This window comes from Haemaphysalis longicornis, unplaced genomic scaffold (assembly GCF_048455015.1).
Source record: "Haemaphysalis longicornis isolate Haplotype H1 unplaced genomic scaffold, Haemaphysalis longicornis Haplotype H1 scaffold_2, whole genome shotgun sequence".
Taxonomy (NCBI): Eukaryota; Metazoa; Arthropoda; class Arachnida; order Ixodida; family Ixodidae; genus Haemaphysalis; species Haemaphysalis longicornis.
The window spans coordinates 270,189,001-270,208,167 of record NW_027526295.1 but is presented as its reverse complement, the minus strand read 5'-3'; the positions used below and the strand labels follow the sequence as shown (position 1 = coordinate 270,208,167).

At 47.3% G+C, this 19,167-nt stretch overlaps 1 protein-coding gene across 1 annotated transcript in view; it reads right to left on the bottom strand.

Annotated features, from left to right (window-relative positions):
- Positions 1 to 679: 679 nt before the first annotated feature.
- LOC144167784 (organic cation transporter protein-like) overlaps positions 680 to 19,167 on the bottom strand; it is a 29,757-nt gene continuing 11,269 nt past the window's right edge. Inside the window, exons 6-10 of the mRNA XM_077696963.1 lie at positions 13,910 to 13,995; positions 9,769 to 9,983; positions 6,295 to 6,476; positions 3,794 to 3,933; positions 680 to 2,755 (exon numbers count right to left, since the gene is read on the bottom strand). Coding sequence (XP_077553089.1) covers positions 2,626 to 2,755; positions 3,794 to 3,933; positions 6,295 to 6,476; positions 9,769 to 9,983; positions 13,910 to 13,995 — 753 coding nt within the window. The 3' untranslated portion in view covers positions 680 to 2,625. The remainder of the gene's footprint in view (positions 2,756 to 3,793; positions 3,934 to 6,294; positions 6,477 to 9,768; positions 9,984 to 13,909; positions 13,996 to 19,167) is intronic.

Here is a 19,167-nt window from a genome sequence, read left to right as displayed (position 1 = left end):
CGCTTATATAGTTATGGGATGTGGACCTAGAAGTGAGGGAAGGTCTATCTTCCCGAAGCGCTTGGTTTTAGGGTTGAAAGAACTGCTAATTGCTCTGCAGTTGGAATTATTTGAACACGATCGGTGTATCGGTGAAGAAAAAGCAGGGAAGTGGCGGCTAAACGGCCGCCGCAAGAAGTTAGCTTCAGGGCATAATCTAAAACAAAATCTGAGTCGTATTTGAAGAAAGATTAGCAGCATTAGATTGATTAAATACGCAGGCAAGATAGCAATGTCATTCCATACTATAGAGGGAAGTGGTTTGTACATCATCATCCTTATCATTTCGCCACTTTAGCGACTTTAGCTTCCTTCGCAGAGCACAATGCGACTGGTGGCAGAGAACGTACCGATCGGAGCCTTCAGCGTGCCGATCGGTTCGAATCCGCCTCTTAGCTGTGCAGACATTAGCGTACACAAATAAACAACACTGATAGTTTATCGGTATGCTGGATTTGCACATTTTATTTTTGACCACATCCGTTCATCCAAGATCCGTTCATCCAAGAACCTTCCGTGAGTTTGGCTTAACGTTGATGAGCTTTCTTTTAGAGCGAGAGAGAGAGAGAGAGAGAGAGAGAGAGAGAGAGAGAGAGAGAGAGAGAGAGAGAACGAGAAAAAATTACTTTTATTTGTCCAGTTGGTTGAGGAGGGCTAGCCCTCCACCCTAGACGACAGCCAGGAGCCCTTGTGTTTGAGCAGTGTCTTCGGCTAACTAAATGGCCCAGAGTTGATCCTCCTGGTCTGAGCCGAGCACCATGGTCTCCCACTGCTGATGACTAGTAATGTTCTGCCCGGAGGGACCGTCTGAGGACATTCCCATAATATATGCGCGACATCGGCCCTTTCCTTGCATCTTTGACGCCTATCCAAAAAATGTCCGGGATAGCAGTCCGTGTCATTCCGTACGGGGAACTTGTTCCGTTTTTCGAGGAATTTCGCTTATAATTTTGGACAAAGCGGTAAGAGGGAATCTTCAATTGCTGCGGAGAATTTTAGCAGTCGTGGAGTAAAAACGAAAAATAATTCCAGTAAACTGGAACTCGCATCATTTATTACTTTGATTTCATTTATTTATGTTCAAATATCCGTAGTCATGTTTTCGTAAACCACAATCATCCAAGACTGTTTACAATCCAGGTCATAAAACAGGAGGGAACGTAGAGCAAAGAATACCATGAGAAAGAGCTAATAAAGCGTGAAACGGCAGTGGCTGAAGGGCTGAAACTGTTCGCATGTATTCCTGCGCAATATACACAAACGTATTTGGACAAATAGGCTGGTCAGCGAGACTCTGAATGGTAGTGCGCTCCTCCAGATTCAACTCCAGCCGAATTCACTGCAAGAGCTTCGAAGTTACGTCGAAGCACATCGCTCTTCACACACAGGAGAACACCCGAGTGGGCTAAACGCAGAGTTGACTCAATCCGGTGCTACATCGGCGTAGTACTGAATCTGTGTCATTAAAAACCCTCAATTACCCAACAACATCTTCATACGGGCAGTTCTAGTTTACAGAGTTAGCATGCAGAAAGAATGCTGTTTGGTACAAAACGTGAACCACATAGTAAATTTCGCGCTGAGCGGCAGATGTAGTGGAATTTATTTGATGCTGAAACTCTGTTTCTCTTAACGGCGTCTCAGTCCGGAAGCCTACGTAAAGTAGGCATAGATGGCGCTGGCTAACGCCCAAACGAGAATGCAGGGAAATTTGCAGGGAACCCTTGAGAAGCCTGCGGGGAAAAGTGCTCAAAACAGGAAATTTCTGAACCTACAAATTGTAATTTTTCTCTTTATTGCGGAACAACACTGATAATTTAATGACCGTGTGCGTCATGCTTTGGCTACGAGTTCCTTTGGAGAAGCCACTAAGCCACATATTGCCTTTTACTGACGGCTGCCGAATGAATGATCTCCTGCACATACCACCACTTGCCAAAAATATGCACTCGGTACATAACCAAGAGCGGCGACAGACCAAGGTCAAAGCCCTACACAAATGATTCGAGAAATCCCAGGACGTGGTGTACGGGGGCTCTGCCGATTACATTGATCGCTAAGTCATAGCCTCAGCAGTTGCCAGTCGTCAGGACGATTTCATTGGCTCGGGCTACGTCCGCACGATGGGGATGGAAGTGGGTGAAAGGCAGACAAGGCAAAATTATGCGAGAAGGCGAATTTCACCCCAGGCGCCCCAAATCCTAAACTCCCGCTCTGGACGAGCGTAACGAGAACATATATCTGATCTGGACACCGGCCCACTCGGCCGTACCCAGAAACGATTGTGCGCGCGATGCGGTTCGAGGCCTTAACGACCAAGCTGGCAATAACGTTCTGGCGTCCAATAAAATATAGTCACCCAAATTATTCACAGGCCTCCTGTGGAGCCCACCATACTTCGACAGTTTGAAACACTTTAAACTTAGTAAGTCAACGCCGCATGAGGCAGCACAGAGTGCATAAGCACTGCGCGCATATCAATGGAGGTCACAGCCACTTAATTTCGTATACAAAGCACCAGTTTCTCTATTCTCGGGGATTCACCGACTAATCCCGCTTTCGTACAGTGATTAACTCTTTGGGAACTCATGCGTGCTCCTTTTTCAGCGCCCCCTGGGAACTGAGAACTGAGAGCTCGTCTTCAGGAAAGGCATAGGGCTGTGTCGCTTCAACTACGTAGACTTGCTGGTGCCCATGGCTTGTAGTCGTGGCGTCCCTGCACAGTGCAGCGAAATTGAAGAGTTAGAATTCAACCACGATCATACGCTAGTTTCTGGAATACTTTAGTTTAGGTGATGCTGCGAACAAAAAATGAGTTTCGAAACAACTAATGTCCGTGCTACACGGCAACTTGCAATTGGAAATTGAGCGCTCGCCCTCAAGCACACTCCATGTATTTACAATGAAACACTTGCTTCACAATGAGTTCGCGGGACTTCGGAAGGCCTTTGAAACGGTCTTGTAGGACAGGCATAAATCCCATGACTTCCCCTTTCCGCAAAAGGCTAACTATGAACACCCCGTCATACTTCCCTCTGAATGTTGCTGAGTTTCCAGTCAGCATGGGGGTGCGTACATATATGACTGTGTACAAAGTCTAATAATGAGTCCAATAGTCCATGTGAAATGAGCGGAATATCAGCGCATAGTGGAACAGTGAAAGGTAACACGCCAGAAACTGCCAGCAGATAGAAGGAATTCATTTTTTGCCACAAATGAACCGCAACTTTCACAACAATGATCGCCCCTAATAACTTTTTCAAACACTTTTTGGCGAGTTGTCGAGCACGGGACTTCAAAAGGCAGTGTTGTATGTCTTTTTAGAGTACCCATGATAGCTCTTATTGTATCAGGTACATGTAACGGGGTGCTCACGTAAACTCTAATGCGGTGCGGTATCGTCTAGTTTAGGGGTGTAGTAATTGAACAAGACCATTTGCTTTAAGCTGTAATTTGCGTGGGAACATTTACGGTTCTAACCATAGCAAGTCTATGCTTATAACCATGGCCGTGATTATATGGTAGTCATCGAACACAACATGGTCTGAAAAATTGAAGAACATGGCTGATGAGTAAAGTTACTGCCGGCCTGTATGTTACAAACCCTAGGATGTTACACAACCGATAGAGTAAGTGAAATTGTCTGTCCTACTGCGGCCAGCTAGATTGCCTGCAGCCGTTTTGCTTCCCCCCCCCCCCCCCCAACGTTCAAGAATGACACAGATCAGAACAATGTGCAGGAATATTCACTCACTTCACCGCAGCGTCCTGTTTGGCAAAGCCGTCTTCCAATGTCCTCTGAAAGCTCTCTGGAAGAAGCAAGCAACCTCCCGCTCCCACCACGGCGAGTCCGGCCGCCACCACATTCGGCACCCACGGCTGCGTCACGTGGCCCTGCGGAGAACGCAGCGAACGCACATTACGGTCCCAATCAAGTTCTTGGCGAACGCGCGCAAGTCTTTTTCCGCCAATAAATGGCCGTGTTGAGAGGAAAAGAGGTTGAAATCTCGTAAGTGGGCTTTCAGAAGTTCCGCGGGGTAGAATTGAAAAGGTCCATGTCTTTGTCTGCCCACATGAAGTGGAGGGAGGAACCACTTTTGTGAGCTTGTAGCTTGTCACTTGTAAGTTGTAACCTCGTGCGAAGCGTTGTTTTTTAAATGCAGAGCATTTCTTTAACTCACGATGTTATGCGTCCGTAACTCGGCGTCCGCAGCCAGCCAGCACGTGCGCCCCTCCCCCGCTCCTCCTCGCTCTCAACAACAGGTGCGGGCGCGCATGCGCGTGCTCCGGCGCTGAAAGAGGCGTTGCAGCAGCAGGTGCTACCTCCTCTCCCTCTACTGCGCGCGCTACGAATGAACGTTTATAGAACCAAGGTCTATAACGTTGCTACGAATATACTCGTTGCCCGAGCGAAGGATCCGCGGCCCGACGTTGACGTTTGGCCGCGGCTTCTCGTGCACGAAGTTCGGCGTCGGCAGCGCGCTTCAGACGCTTGCGTTCGGCGTCGGCAGCGCGCCGTCTCGCCGCCTTGTCTTCTGCCGCCGTCGATGAAGAGGATGGCACGATGTCTTGAACTGGTACTGCAACGCTGACGTTGGCTCGCGTCGCGGTACGGGTTGAAGGTGTTGCTTCCATCGCTTATGAACTTCGACGATGGCGCACTGCCCTCCCGAGAGGGATAATAAGAAAGAAAAGAAAAGAACGAAAAGAATAATAATAAAGATCCAACCGATTGCCCCGCAGAGAGGGTGGGGTGCAAACGATGGCAATAAATAACACGTTACGTACTTACGTCTCTCGTCTCTCTCTCTCTCTCGTCTCGCAACCCAACTACCCAACCCCTACGACAACAACCACTACAACTACCACCGCCAACTACCACAACCTACGCCACGTGACCACCCCCAATGCTCTGCATTTACTCGTGTCCCTCGCGCGGGGGCATGCGACGAAGGCTTTTTTATGTACGGTAGGGTAAGTAAATGGGGCTCTTCGTACCACCGTCAGCCTGCCTCATTGGATGAGAATCCCTGCAAAGCGAGGGCCTTACTGCCCCTAGAAATAAATGGAGGAATCGCTTCGTCTGTGCATCCGCATGGAAACTCGAGTCACCCCGTATTTTTGTCTCGGGGTGAATACATCTAAAGGCGATCACCAACTCAAGACGGTCTTTCACTTTAATGAATTGCTTCTGCGTGCCAATGCCTTGGAATGTTACAGCAGCCATTCCCGGATTCCGGGGCAGGATAAAATGACTGTGGCAGCGGATTCACCCCAGGCTGCACGGGCTACCAATACCCTGTTGGTGTGCTTGCGGAGCCCGGGCTTACACAAACTGTTGTGACTAACTTCATTGACAAACTCAGTGAATGTGTTCGAAAATTCGTGCCAATCATTTCACACTATTTTGTACGTATACTTATACTAGTTTTTCTTTTTTTCACAAGGCGCAGCAACCTAAGCGCAATAGCTCGGCTAACCTCACCTTTACCGTTAAACATATTCTCCCTTTCTCAACACACGCACGTACACACATATTTCAAGATTCATTCAAATTCTACAGCGGCTGCACTCAAGCCTGTGCAGGCGTTCATCGGTGTCAAGGTTCTATCTGCCAGCACCTCCATTGGTGAGAAGTTTAGCCACAAGACATCTCCTGCTGCCGCATAATTCAAAGCCATCCTTCGATGTATCAAGAGAACATCCACCACTATCTTGGGTGATACTTCAAAACGCATCGTCATTGGGTAAAAGATTAGAAGTCTAACTATCCCAGCTTATTGATATCGGAAATAAATTTTAGCACTCAGCCACGACAGACGACCGAAGGGCGGCACGCCTGGCTCTTAGTTTCTGCAGCCACAGCAACATCACGGGCAATCATCTGACCCAGTCGCCAGGGAAGAAGCATGGCCTTACCTTGGGTAAAACAGAGCAAATTCTCACTTCAGGAAAATGCACTGGCGCCCTTGAGCTTGTGATGAGACGGGGATTCCCAGTACCAGCCTGGCCAGTCATTCGCAAAGCGAATGCACTGCTCTACTTCAGACACCGACTACTGGGTGTGTGTGCGTGTGTGTGAGGGGGCGTCCGTGCCTGTGTACGTGCATGCGTGTGTGCGTGGGTGGTTGTGCTTACGCACCCACCGTGGTGCTCATGCCCTTATCTGAGTGTTTGTCTGGAATGTATTGAGACCATGTAATCACTCTCACAATTATCGTCCCTGTAAGTGCAGAAAACGGTATGCATGCTCACCAGGTCGTCCAAGAAGGGCGCCAGCGCGGAGCCAACGTGTCCCAGCGTGAAGCAGAAGCCCATGGCGACCGAGCGCACGACTGTCGGGTACGTCTCGCTGACATACACGTCCACAACAGCGTTGTTCGCCGACGAGCCGACCTTGCCAGACATCAGCAGGCCCAGACGCACCCAAGGGTACTCTGCGCATGCGTGTACTCACTGCCATCGTCGCCGCTACACGTCATTCATTCGTTGCGCGCGAATATGGCCACTGCTTCCGCCTAGTATTTAAGAGCTACAGCCATCAAGTTGGGAGCTGAATTACGGCCCGTAATTCATCTTGTACTTACACCGGGATAATTGTATTACTTGGTACCTTAAATAGTTGTCCATTTCAAGACATGGTTTGACACCGCCACTCGTCCCAGGTTCTATTCGAATCACATTTTAATGGTTCCACGGGAATATATTGGCTTTTTTCATCAGTTACATTTTTACCAGCGTTTCTTTATTGCATTCTCAGTTTACCTCACCGCAGGCTGGTGCGCTCAGTACATGGATCAGCCGATGCCGTTCACGCACTCCCTGAAAGCGCTAGGGTCTGCAATCTCGGAACTCCGGAGCTATTTATAAGCGATGATAAGTAAAAGTGCAAAAAAAAAAGCCTTTTCGTGTTGTTCTGCTAATGAAATTTTTAATCAGTAGCATCTTTTGCCAAGACATCTGGGGATTATGGGTGTTCGCTCCACATTTTTTTTACTACATGATTCTTCAAGCTGCAAAAAGAACTAGCGCCATTTAGGTGACTTTCCTAATAGGGCGTAAAGGCTAAAAAGACTAAACTAAGACTAAAAAGACTAAGGCTAAGCGCTTGTCCTGTCTTCTCTTTCTTGTGTCGCCGTGTTTGTGCGCTGTTAACCCTTTATGAGGCTAAAAAGCACGGTTTACAGGATCGTGCGGCTACGCCTTCGGGACATCACAAGCGTGTGGAAATTTGAATAAAGTTAAAGTACGGAAACCCTCTAAATTATCTTACAAGTTTACAAATGTTTAGCAATCCAGTGGCCTCGAGCAATCAGCTCAAAAAATAAAGAAAAAAACTGGCGAATCTTGCACTATGTCGCGCAAGGCTTGAACTATAGCGAAGCTGCAGGATTTCTTTCTACGTGAGCACTGAAGAACACACCCCCACGCGTTTGTTCAAGTTTAAAATTGTTTATTTATATGTACCTTTCAAAAATATCTACATCGTGGATATAAACAAGGACACAGAAAGACGACGGGACGAGCGAAACTAACACATGAACGGGCACCTATGCTCTGCCCTGTGTCTTTCTTTATATTCGCGCTGTAGCTATTTTTAAAATGAATTACTAACTCGCCCAACAGTACATCTTGTTACCTGTTCCGCCGTCGCTTTGCACTCTGCCCGTAGTAGGCGCGCAGCGGCGGCGCGTACATGCATAACGCATGCGCGGCGTACCTGGAGTCGGGTCTAAGTTCCGTGGAGAAGGTGTTGCGCAAGCTGTGGCGTTGTTGGTTGCTAGGCAACGTCAGGCACTCCTCCGGGTTATCGTCAGTACTTTTTTTTTTGCTAAAACCACTGCGCGAGCCTGGGACGCTCGGCGGTCACCGCGAGGCACGTGCTCACGAACATTCGGCATTCTTCTTAGCATTTTTAAAGCGTTACGCGCTACGAATTACACGCCACGCGTTAAGCGGGATTCACACGGCGGAGAAACCCTCTCACGGAGGCGGACGGATATGTGACGTCAACAGCACGTGACCGGATTATCCGGCTTGGCGGCGCATCCACACGTGCGGAGCTAGGCGGAGTGACTACCAGACGACAGCGCAGAGGAACAGGTTCCATTCCCCGCCGAGGGCCACCGCCGTCGAGCGAAAACATGCGGAGGCATTTTCTTTCGCGGAGCCACCGCGGGCTGTCCCCACCGAGGGGCGGAGCCTAAAACCGGTCACGTGAGCTGGTCCCGCGGGCCAAAAAGAGAGGGTTTCTCCGTCGTGTGAATCCCGCTTTACGGCCAGCTATAACAGCTCCGCTGTTAAAAAAACTGAAGGAAGCTCGCACTTACGCGTAAGCCTTAAAGGTAGCTACGCTGCACGCTACCTGCACGACCATTGCGACGGTTCAGGTCCACGATTAATGCCGATTTCTTATTCTTCGCTGCCGTAACGACCTTTACTCCATCATTGTGACTTTAAGAGTGAGCTTCCTTCATTTTTTCGGAAGTGATACTCATTGACCATCATTTTGGAGGAACGTACGCTACGATGTGCATTTCTCGTTCCGAGCAAAGGTTGGCACGATTACGACGAACGCTGGAGCTCTTTTCTTTCGCACTCTTGGCCAATCTCCCCTAGTGGGTATGCTTGGCTTGCAAACTCGGCCCACGAGGCACGTACACACGAACTCTCGGGATTTTCTTGGTTTTTTTTAGCTGCCGCGCGCTCACCGCAGTCTTTTAGAAAGCGCGCGCTCGGCAATTTCTCGGTATTTTTAACTTCGGACCCGAAAAATTGCGATTGGGTAAACAGCTTCGCTGTTAAAAGCCTTAGTATTCGGGTTATGATAATGGTCCCAGCCTGTGAAGTGATCTGCTTTTGAACCCAGACCGCTGAAGGAACTCACTAATTCTATCGCCTCATACGATTTAGGGTGGAGCATAAGTGTCCGTTAATGTGTTAGGTTCGCTCATTTAGTTCCAGCGAAAAAGCGCACAGAAGGAAATATCAGCAAAAACGAAAGCGCGATGACATTTATCTATGAATTTTTCGTACTATATGCCAATGCTCCTAAAGAAGCCTGAGCCCAATTTTTTTCTTCGTTTCTTTAATTAGCAGAATTATTTGATAGCTTTAATTCCCCTTCCCTTTCATTGCACATTTCCATTGCATGAAGCGAGTGCAGTTAAAGATTTCGCCATCTCCGGTACAGGCCCTAACTGAACATTGTTGCCTAAATACGGAGTCGTATCAGTTGCTTTATTTTCCTGTAATCTAAGTACATGTGGTAGAGCTGTACCGGTAGATGGAGTAAAGCAATATTAACGGAGAGGAGTGAAATAATGGAGCCTTGGCATGTCAAAAAGGGGAGGGGGGGGTCGAGTGCGGGCCGAGTCGAAATGTGGTTGTGGAGGAAAACCTTGACGCAGACGTTCAACGGCCGCAGTGAACAGCCTCCTCACCATAGGAGGCTGACCACACCCCTTTTCCCTTACCCCATTGCCCTATAATAACGTTTGCTCATCATCATCATCATCTAACTACATGTAACAAGTGGCCGTAGTCAGAGGCTTGGTAGGGTGCCATCTGGGCTAGCTCAGCGTTTTTTATTCGTTCCCAATTCGCCATATCAATGCAGTGAGAAAAAAAGAGGTCTAAATGTAGCCGCACATTGCATAAAGTCGCGTCTTCCTGACTGAACGAGTATTAGGTAGCTTCATAACTGCAGAAGCGTTTACGTTTCCTCACCGAGAGGCGTGAGGCACACAGCGATCATGGCGAGGGCCGGCAAGGCTATGGTGCCGCAGATGATGGGTCGCCGGCGGCAGTACTTGATGATTAGCGCGTTGACAAGCCTCACTGGATACTCAGACAAGGCAGCGATGGTGAAGTTCAGGTACGGGTTTCCACCCACGCTCGCCGTAGACACCGTCATACGGTACCACATCAGGCTGGAGACCACTCTGGGCACGAGACATCAGTGTACAAACGGGCCTTCGCTCCGCCAGCTAACAAGTATATCCAACTAGAACGTACAAGCTTATAGGGACTTGTGACAGCGCTAGGGCGCCACAAATTACATTTTTGTATATCTCTCTGCAAACATAGCTATTGCAGAAGTATAAAATTATTGCGTTACTGTTTTGCGGAGTAAGCAGAAACAGAAACCAGACAGGTCTTTGACTCCAACTGAATTTGATAAAACTAACCCACTAGTTTATAGCAGATCACTAGGTGAGGCAAAATAAAACATAAAACGGCACCACCATTCAGGAGCCCAATGTGCGTCACTGAGAGAGATTAACAACTTGTGTTGCCGATTAAAAATAATAATAAATAATAATAATAATAATAATAATAATAATAATATAATATAACAATAATAATGATAATAATTTATTATCAAGGAGTACATGCAAGGTAAATGGGCCCGTCAAAGCCAACAGGCGGGATTGTGCGGTGTCGTCCGGCAGCAGCGGCCATCACAACTGTCAAAACGACTACACCGCCTGGACTCCGACTGCAAGTTTCGGTTTCCTCCTGGTATTCAGCGAAACTACGCTACGCTGTTTCACCGACTACGGCTTGGCGTAGCCTTTACCCGTCGCTACAAGCACCTCATTGGCTCTACGAGTGACCCCGACTGTGAGACATGCTATGTACCAGAGACTATTTCGCATTTTCTCTGCCACTGTCCACGCTATGCGCACCCTCGAGAACAATTAGCGAGAACATTGGCCCGTTTGGACTGTCGTGTGGTGTCGGAGGAAGTGCTGCTGGGACCTTGGCCAGACCATTTAAAGCTGTGCTGACATTTCTGCGCAGCAGCGGCCTCTCAGAGATATTGTAGTTGAGGCCCGTACGGCTTAACTTTAACACATGCACAGTATCGGTATAGGCATCTTCTATACATAGCCATTTATTTATTTCTCCGCCATCTTTATCTCTCTCGTCCTCTATCCACGCTCTTTCCTCCCCTTTCCCTTCCCACACACAGAATAGCTGGCCAGATATACTACCATCAGGCCGACCTTTCTGTGTTTTTTCATTTCAATAAAATTCCTCTTTCTCTCTACTCGTGGATAGCGATAACCGAATACAGCGAAGAAGAAAAAGAAAATAAAAAAGGAAAAAAGGCAAGCAGAACAAGATAATCAGCAAAAACAAAGTCAACCAGACATGAACAAAAGTACAATAAATCAATGTTGGTTAAAACTAGTTAGCATTTTCGGATCACTAAAAAGCAATTACGAATAAATCAAACAACTAACAAAACTGTCACCGCGCACACATACATACTTCAACAACACTCTAATGCAATAATGGCAGCACGCCAATGTTTCCGCCTAGTTAAAGAGAACATTTCGTCAGGCTATTCATTGAAAATAGCTTGTGTATAATACGGTCTTTCAACCATTCCGTAAGGGGTACTGACCCTTGGCGTCATATAACGAGGTATGTGCCGCAGAGGCATAGGTTTAACATTGAGAGTTCGGTAATCCGTACGACAGAAATATTTGAGCACGACGATTTGCTTTAAACAAATATGGAATGACACAAGCCACTTGCGTTAAATACACTGTCCGAATCCGATACGTGGGAGTTATAAGGAACGCTCTTGGCTATCTTTTTTTGAAATACTGTTAACTCTGTTACTCCAGGTGGTGGAGCAGTTGAGAAAAACAGCATATGCCAGAACAAAGGACACTATACCCAAAGTTTGGGCTAATATTTTTCGAACAGAGAAAGACAGAAATTTTATTAAGTTGTACAACATACAGGCAGTACCTTTAAGTTTTTATGCATGTGACTCGTGTATGTTCCACGAAAGGAGCCCATCAAAAAATGATGTAAGCTCACACTAAAGCGTTAGGCTTGAAAGTAGCAAAGCTGTACGCAACTTTCACGACCATCCCGACGGTTTAAGTCCCCAATTGCAGCCGATTTGCTTCCTCTTGGCTGCCGCAACCACTTTTACTCCATCATTGTTGCGATAATATCTTTTGAAGTGATGATCATTGGACATCAACTTGGATGGGCGCACGCTATGGCGTGTCCTTCTCGTTCCGAGCAAGTGTGGCCATGATTACGGCGAACGCTGGAGGCTTTTTTTTTTTGGGGGGGGGGGGGGGGTCAATCTTGGCCAATTTCCCAAGCGGATTTGCTTGGCTTGAAAACGTGCACCCATGACGCTAGGAGGTCGCCGCGAGGCACGCACTGACGAGCACTCGGCATTTTCTTGTTTTTTTTAACTGCCGAGCGGTCGCCGCAATCTTGGCCAGTCTCCCCAGGTGGGTATTCTTGGCTTGACAAACGTGCGCAGGGGCCACTGGGCGGTCATCGCGAGGTACACACACACGAGCGCTAGGCATTTTCTTGCTTTTGTTAACTGCCGGGCGCTCGCCGCAAGGCCCGCGCTCACGAGTGCGCGCTCGGCTAGCTATTTATTTGGTATTTTCAACTGCGAACACGAAAAATTACAATTTGCTAGAGGTCTTCGCTCTTAATATACACCTAGGTGGCCCCACAGAAAATACGGGTACAGGAACAAGATGCACAATTAGATGCGTGTATCGTAATGAAGCAGTCATTTGGCACTGTCTCCGGTCGATTTTGGAAACAAACTCTCCTATTTTTTACAGGATTGATTGTTATTAAATTTGCCTCGAACAAATCGGTTGCATTTCTAGAATCATCCACAAGATTTAAAAGAGCGAGTGATTGATCTGGTTTGCCAGATACCAGTGTATTGATAGATTTTCGAAGTCGTAACAACAATAGGAAAATATTTAACATGCCAATTTTTATCTTAAACATACAAATGCGGACAATATAGATCCTTGCGGGACACCTCTCTTCTGGCTGATACTATCACTCAGCACTGATCAAAGTGACATGACTTGTGCATGTCCCCAAAGATAGCTTTGAAGCAGAGATAAAAATGACGCGCGGAAACCACAACGGTATAATTTATTACAGAGTATAGTATGGTTCACTGTATTAAGCACTTACTTAACATCAAGAAATACCCCAAAACGAAACCTCGTTCTGATCTCGGCTGTTATGAAGGGTGTTAGACAACTTTTCAAGTAACACCTGCGTGCCCACACCAGAGATAAACCGGTATTGATGCTCACTCAGTAACCTTACGTTTTTTTGTAAAAAGGAAGTCATGACACCCAATACGTGTTTTTCAAGATTTTGCGACAAACACGATACAACCAAAATAGGGCGGTAGTTTGAAGGGTCCTGTTTCTACCGCTTTTAGTGAAGGGAACCACGCGTGCGCATTTCAGACTGTCTGGCCAAGAGCAATTTTCTATTATTTTGCTCGGAATAAACAAAATAACACTTTTTAAATAACCAATATTTACCAATATTTATGCAGACATCACCTATGTGTATGTTATCAAGCCATGATAATTTCTTGCGGCGCAAACTACTGACTATGCAAAGGAGATCAGGCTCTGTCAAAAACAGGATAAATGCAGACAACGACACATGATTGGGTAGTATATTGTGACTTGTACATTGTTCCGTTTTGTTTGAACGAAAACGTTTTATTGAATTTTTTACATAGGTCGGAAGTAGCCGAACCAAGATTGTGTTCTATCATGTTTTTTTAGACAGGCGTTCGTTACCTTGTTACTGATTTACTAAGGGCGAAGTTTAGTCATATTGCAAGTAGACGCTTTGAATTTGAAAAAGAACGCAGAACGTTGCTAGTTATAGAATGAATTATAGAACGTTGCTAGTTGAAAGCTACTTTAATTGCTACCCAACAAACCTGGTGTGGTCTTACAAGGTAAAACCAAGTAGCGCTTCAAAACGGGTCCTAAAAATGTCCTATGCGTTTCGTCTTTTTCTCGATATAGACATAATAACTCACGTTTGAAAGATGATCAGCGTTGTTATTGTCGCCAAAAGTTTTGTAGAGAACAGATCAGCGATGGTCGCCTTGTTAACTTCACGGGACTGAAAATACGAGAATAGGAAGTGTTAAATAGAAGCATGTATCGACTCAATGCACGCCTTGTCTATGTAGTCCCTAAGCGGACAGGAACGCTCCATCTCATCTGACCCTATTTACGCATTCAGCACGCTTAGAAAACTGGCCAAAACCATGATTTTTACTTTGCTATAACCGAACAACCGTGTCATTTAGTTTTCCAGTGGTCCTATGGCGGGTATACCTACGTTTATGCCCATGTGTCAGTTACCTCGGAAACTTCCGCCGTAGGTGTCTGGGCACGATCTGCGGGTGCCTCGGTGAGCCATAAGCTCAGCCACAAAACATCGGATGCAATAACCGAGCAGGCAGCACTGCGAGCTCCGTTGCAGGTTATCAGCGACTGCCCCTACCCTCCCCCATCTCTTGAGCCCTGCACTATTTTCATTGACGCTCTGCTCTACAAGCACCTCGAAAGTGGGGACGTGTCAACAGCCAGTTTATTTACGAAATCAACGTCATACAGAAAGAAGCACAGAGAAAAGTACACGTTATTTTGTTTCAGTGGTTGCCTGGAAACTTTGCAATCAGGGCAATGTCGTCTCTTATTGGCTCGCGCGCAACGGCCATTCCACGAGCTTAATAGCATAACTGCCTGTCCCTAAGGAAGACTGCAGCGAATCAGTTACCACCGTGAGATGGCGCATGCAATTGCACCACTGGCCACTCTCGCATTCAGAAAGTCACTGAATCAAATCTCAACTGTACCAAAACTGACTCGACTTTTCAACTCAATTATTGTTTTTTTTTTTTTGAGAAGGCGGCTATTTTGTGCACCATCAGTCGTCCATGTTGGGGGCCGCCTGTGGGCAAGAGACATCAGTTTTCCGACATAGAGCGTAACTAACGCCTTCGCGTTAAAACAGCCGCTTTTTTTTTCTTCTTTCCCACCGGTCGTGATCGCCCGGCCATACAGCCAGTGGTCACACTGATCGATCGTGTTTCTTTTATTCGTATAACCGGATACCACTGGAACCGCCATCCTGAACGCATCACCGACATCTCCGACTCCGCCAGCTCCAAAGTCACCGTGAATAATGCCATTACCTGATAGCATGCCTATTTTCCCTAAGTGTCAAAACTTGCTCCGCTCCTTTCTGCAATGGATATAACTCCCAAAAGTATGCAAAAAAAATTACATAAATACTCCAAAGCGCTTGCCGTCTACAAGCCGGGAAACACAACTGCTGATATTCTGTCATTTTTTCCGGCTCGGTGTTCTTCCGTCAATATCTCTAAATTGTGAGCGATCCAATTCATCTCCCTGAAAAGTCCGGTGTACGTAGCATTCCTCGTGCACTGTTCTCGCATACGTAAACACCAACCTGCTTCGTACATTCTGTTAGTCAGTACCTAAGCGCTGCCACACGTTCAGCTTGTCTACTGCTGGTACGGTTAAACCTGTATATAACGAAGTTAGCAAAAATTCGCTTTTTTTCGTTACTATTTTCGTTACATGCAGGTTACGAGTTAAAGCTCCCGGGAATGAAGCAGAAACGAAACCAATATACTAGGCACCAGCAAGGCTGAACTCACCCTTGTTCAAGTGTATATTTCACACTGAAAAACTGCGTGATTTGCGCTTGCTGCGACTACACGGCCTCCAAATTCACAAAAAGTAAGCATCACTTTCGCTTTTTTATACTTTTCGTGCCTTAAAGGCCGGAATACATGGAGCGAATATGCGACGAAAAGTCGATGAACAACGCCCGGCGGCGTCCGCCCGACGCGCGGCGCTGGAAAAAACGTCTGCCACCGATCTGCCGAGGACAGATAAGTTCGCCCGGCGTCGACGGCACCGGAAGCGGCAAATACACAGCGTACCAAAACTGGCCAATCAGGAGCGTTCGCCGCTCGCCCCAATTTCCGCCTGCTCCGCTTGCCTGCGACGTCTGCTGGGCGTGATGTTCACCGTTCACGCGGGTCGCGCGCTTGCTACAATGTCGTCGTCGAAAGCAGCCCGTATAGAATTCAACGACAGATTTATTGCAGCTGTACAGAAGCGGTCCATCCTGTGGGATAGCGGGCTATCGGATTACAAGGACCAGAGGAAAAAGAGCGTGGCCTGGGAAGAAATTGCTGCCGAACTAGAGTGCGACCTGCAAGGTATGTTTACAATTAATAGTCCTACGACATTTCAGCTAGCGGGGTGGACCACTTGCAGCTGTGTCACTCTCACTTAGAGGGGAACATCTCGAGCAAGTACCACTGTGCGTCATTGCTCGCCGATGTGAAAATTTCGAAATACATTCTACTTTAGTTGTCGCCGCGCACATACTATAACAGAACCCGCACGCTAGCTGCGCAGTGCATATTTCTTCAAACGAAAGTCAGCGAATGAACTGGGAACATTCGCTATCGCGCGATGATGGTTATCTTCCCGAAAGAATACAAACGTTGCAAGGCGCTCAGCTGTATGTGCAGCGATGTTTGCGCGCGGATGTGTTCGGGAGCAGGGGTTTCGGGCGCGGTATACTTGGCATATGACTTTGGAGCTACACGAAGAATATTTCCGGTCTACCCGCATGGTTCGCCGCGAAAAGCAAAGGACAAAAGAGTGTGGCGCCGCTGGAACAGCTATAGTGTTGAAATTGATGCGCCTCCCCCTCCTCGCCCCCCCCCCTTTTTTTTTTTTTTTTTTTGCATGCATGCGGTGGATTCGAAGGTAACCTCGCTAACATTTTTTTTTTGCCTGTTTCCAGAAAAAAATCTCCCGGCACGCTGGAAAAGCCTGCGAGATACTTTTACGAAGAAATATCGTGTTGCCAGTAAGGGTGCCCCGAGTGGTTCTCCTGCGGAGGATGGAAAGAAGGCAACACAAGTAACATGGCCCTACTTCAACCAGCTGAAGTTCTTGAAGGACGAAGCGGACGTTGGCAGGTGTGTGCCTTTAAGCGGTTTACTGAATTTAAGCATGCATGAGAGCTGAGCAATCGTTTTATTTAGTGTGAAAAAATTAACCCTGGCACTTAGTCGTCAAGCACATGCGAGCAGTTCCTTGTGTGAAGGGCATGCAATGCAAAAGGAGACAGACTGCTCACACTTTCGTATGCACTACGAGTAATTTTATTCATCAATATGTTAGCCTTCAGCATCATTGTACAGACACTGGGCTAACACGATAATCACGGCACCAACGAAAATATAAAAAATGAATGAACAAGTAATACGGACAGGAAGACCAAAGAGCATGAATAAATTGATAAAGGTTCCAAGGGGGGGGGGGGGGGGGGGCCCTTCTAACCATGACCAGTATCCAAAGGCAGTATTAACACGACGAGAAATAAAAAACAACCAGACGACATGTTTATGTGCTGAAACACGCACACAAAAACTAGTCTTCGATACGCCTTCAAAATGTTGATGTAGATGCAGCTTTGATATGACAGGTTTCTGTTGTTTTTTTCAGCACCGTGTCCAACATGAGTGAGCCAGGACGGACAGAATCAGCTGAAACGCTGCTGGCGGCTATTTACAGTGACAGTGGAGGTAAAAAGTTGTCTCTGTCGGCATTCTGAATGTTTCCACTGCATTGACTTTTTATTTTTTCCAGAAGTGCAGGACGACGAAGTGCTGGGCGAAGTGGGTGAAGAAACAGTGACAAGTTATGGGGACGACAGTAGCCGGGAGGCCAGCGCATCGCGTGCGCCGTCGCAACCGACCCGTGCTGACCGTGTGACTCCGAGGAGGAAAGCGCCAAAACAAAAGCGCCGATGGGAGGCCGAACTAGATAAAGTTAACGAAGAGCTTGCTGCTGAAAATGATCAAGCATCTTTGTACGGACAGATGTTGGCGGCGAAGTTCCGGGCGTGCCCTAAAAGGATGAAGCACGCTATGGAGCTGGAGCTGCTTGATTTTTTTTAAAAATACACTTTCGAAGAGCCATAACAAAGCCTACCAACACGTCGTTTCCACCAGCACTGTGCCTATGTTTTTTTAGGTGCCGGAAGGCAAGTGTGTGCTCGCTGCCACGGTACGGCACCTTCATTCATAAAGTACTGTGCAAACATGTTTCGGGTCTCCGCAGCACTCGCACCGTGGTTCCTTGATGGTGTTGCTTCCAGGTCAAGCAAGTTGCTCCTTTGTATTTCAGTCCTCCACTGGGCTGGAACAATATTGCCGTAGTCGTCTTCCACGTCGACGTATCCTGGTGGACAGTATGTTGCCTCGCTTTCTTTGCACAGAAAGTTATGCAGCACGCCAAGACAACAAAAGTTGCGTTTTCGGGCAGCAGATTGATGCGGCCAAGCAGAACTCGCCATCGCGCCGCCAGAATGCCAAAAGCGTTCTCAACGATGCGCCTGGAAAGGAGGCATTTTGCGCATTAATAATAACCTGTACAAATGCGGCCAAAAAGTTTAAAAGGGCAGCTCAATTAAAGAGTTTTGTTGTCTGAATTGGGTTCAAATAAGTAATTTAGACTTGTAAAACTACCACAACGAGGCCTTGGGGGTGATAAGCTAAATGCAAGCTGTATTGTCCTTATAGCGAACGGAGGCTCGATAAAATTTTTTTTCCCTGTACCTTGCTCTGCTTAGCATGTAATTGAAGACCCTCTGGGCCGGCCTCACGTGTTTTCCGGGGTAGGGGCGCATGAAATCTGGCCTGAGCTGGAATGCCTCGTCCCCGACAAACACGTGAGGCGCAACCTTAGTGCTTCTTGGGAGACGGGCTGGCACAGGGAAGACCAGGGCTTGGTCTTGCAAATGCTTTCCAAATGAAGTCGCCTTCAGTACTCCCCCGTCACTGTGCCGGCCAGGGGCACCGACGGCTACCATTGTGAACCGGTAGCTGGCGTCAGCAATCGCCATCAGCACAATAGAAAATGTGCCCTGGAATACATGAAATATTATTCGCATGAGAAAAGACACACACCAGGTTCTTGCGGCAGCCCCACAGCAAATGAATTGTACCCTATAATTGTAGTACTTGCTCCCAGATTTCGGGGGCGCCTTGATTTGACCGTGTTTACCGTCCACTGCACCGAGGCAATTTGGGAAATTCCACCGTGTGCTGAACTTTTCAGCAACATTTTGCCATTTGGCAAGTCCTGGCACCTAGGTTGAACCAAGAATATGCACTGTTCATAAATTACTTCTCATGGCATGGCATCACTCAAACTTAAGTTCCTTTACTGC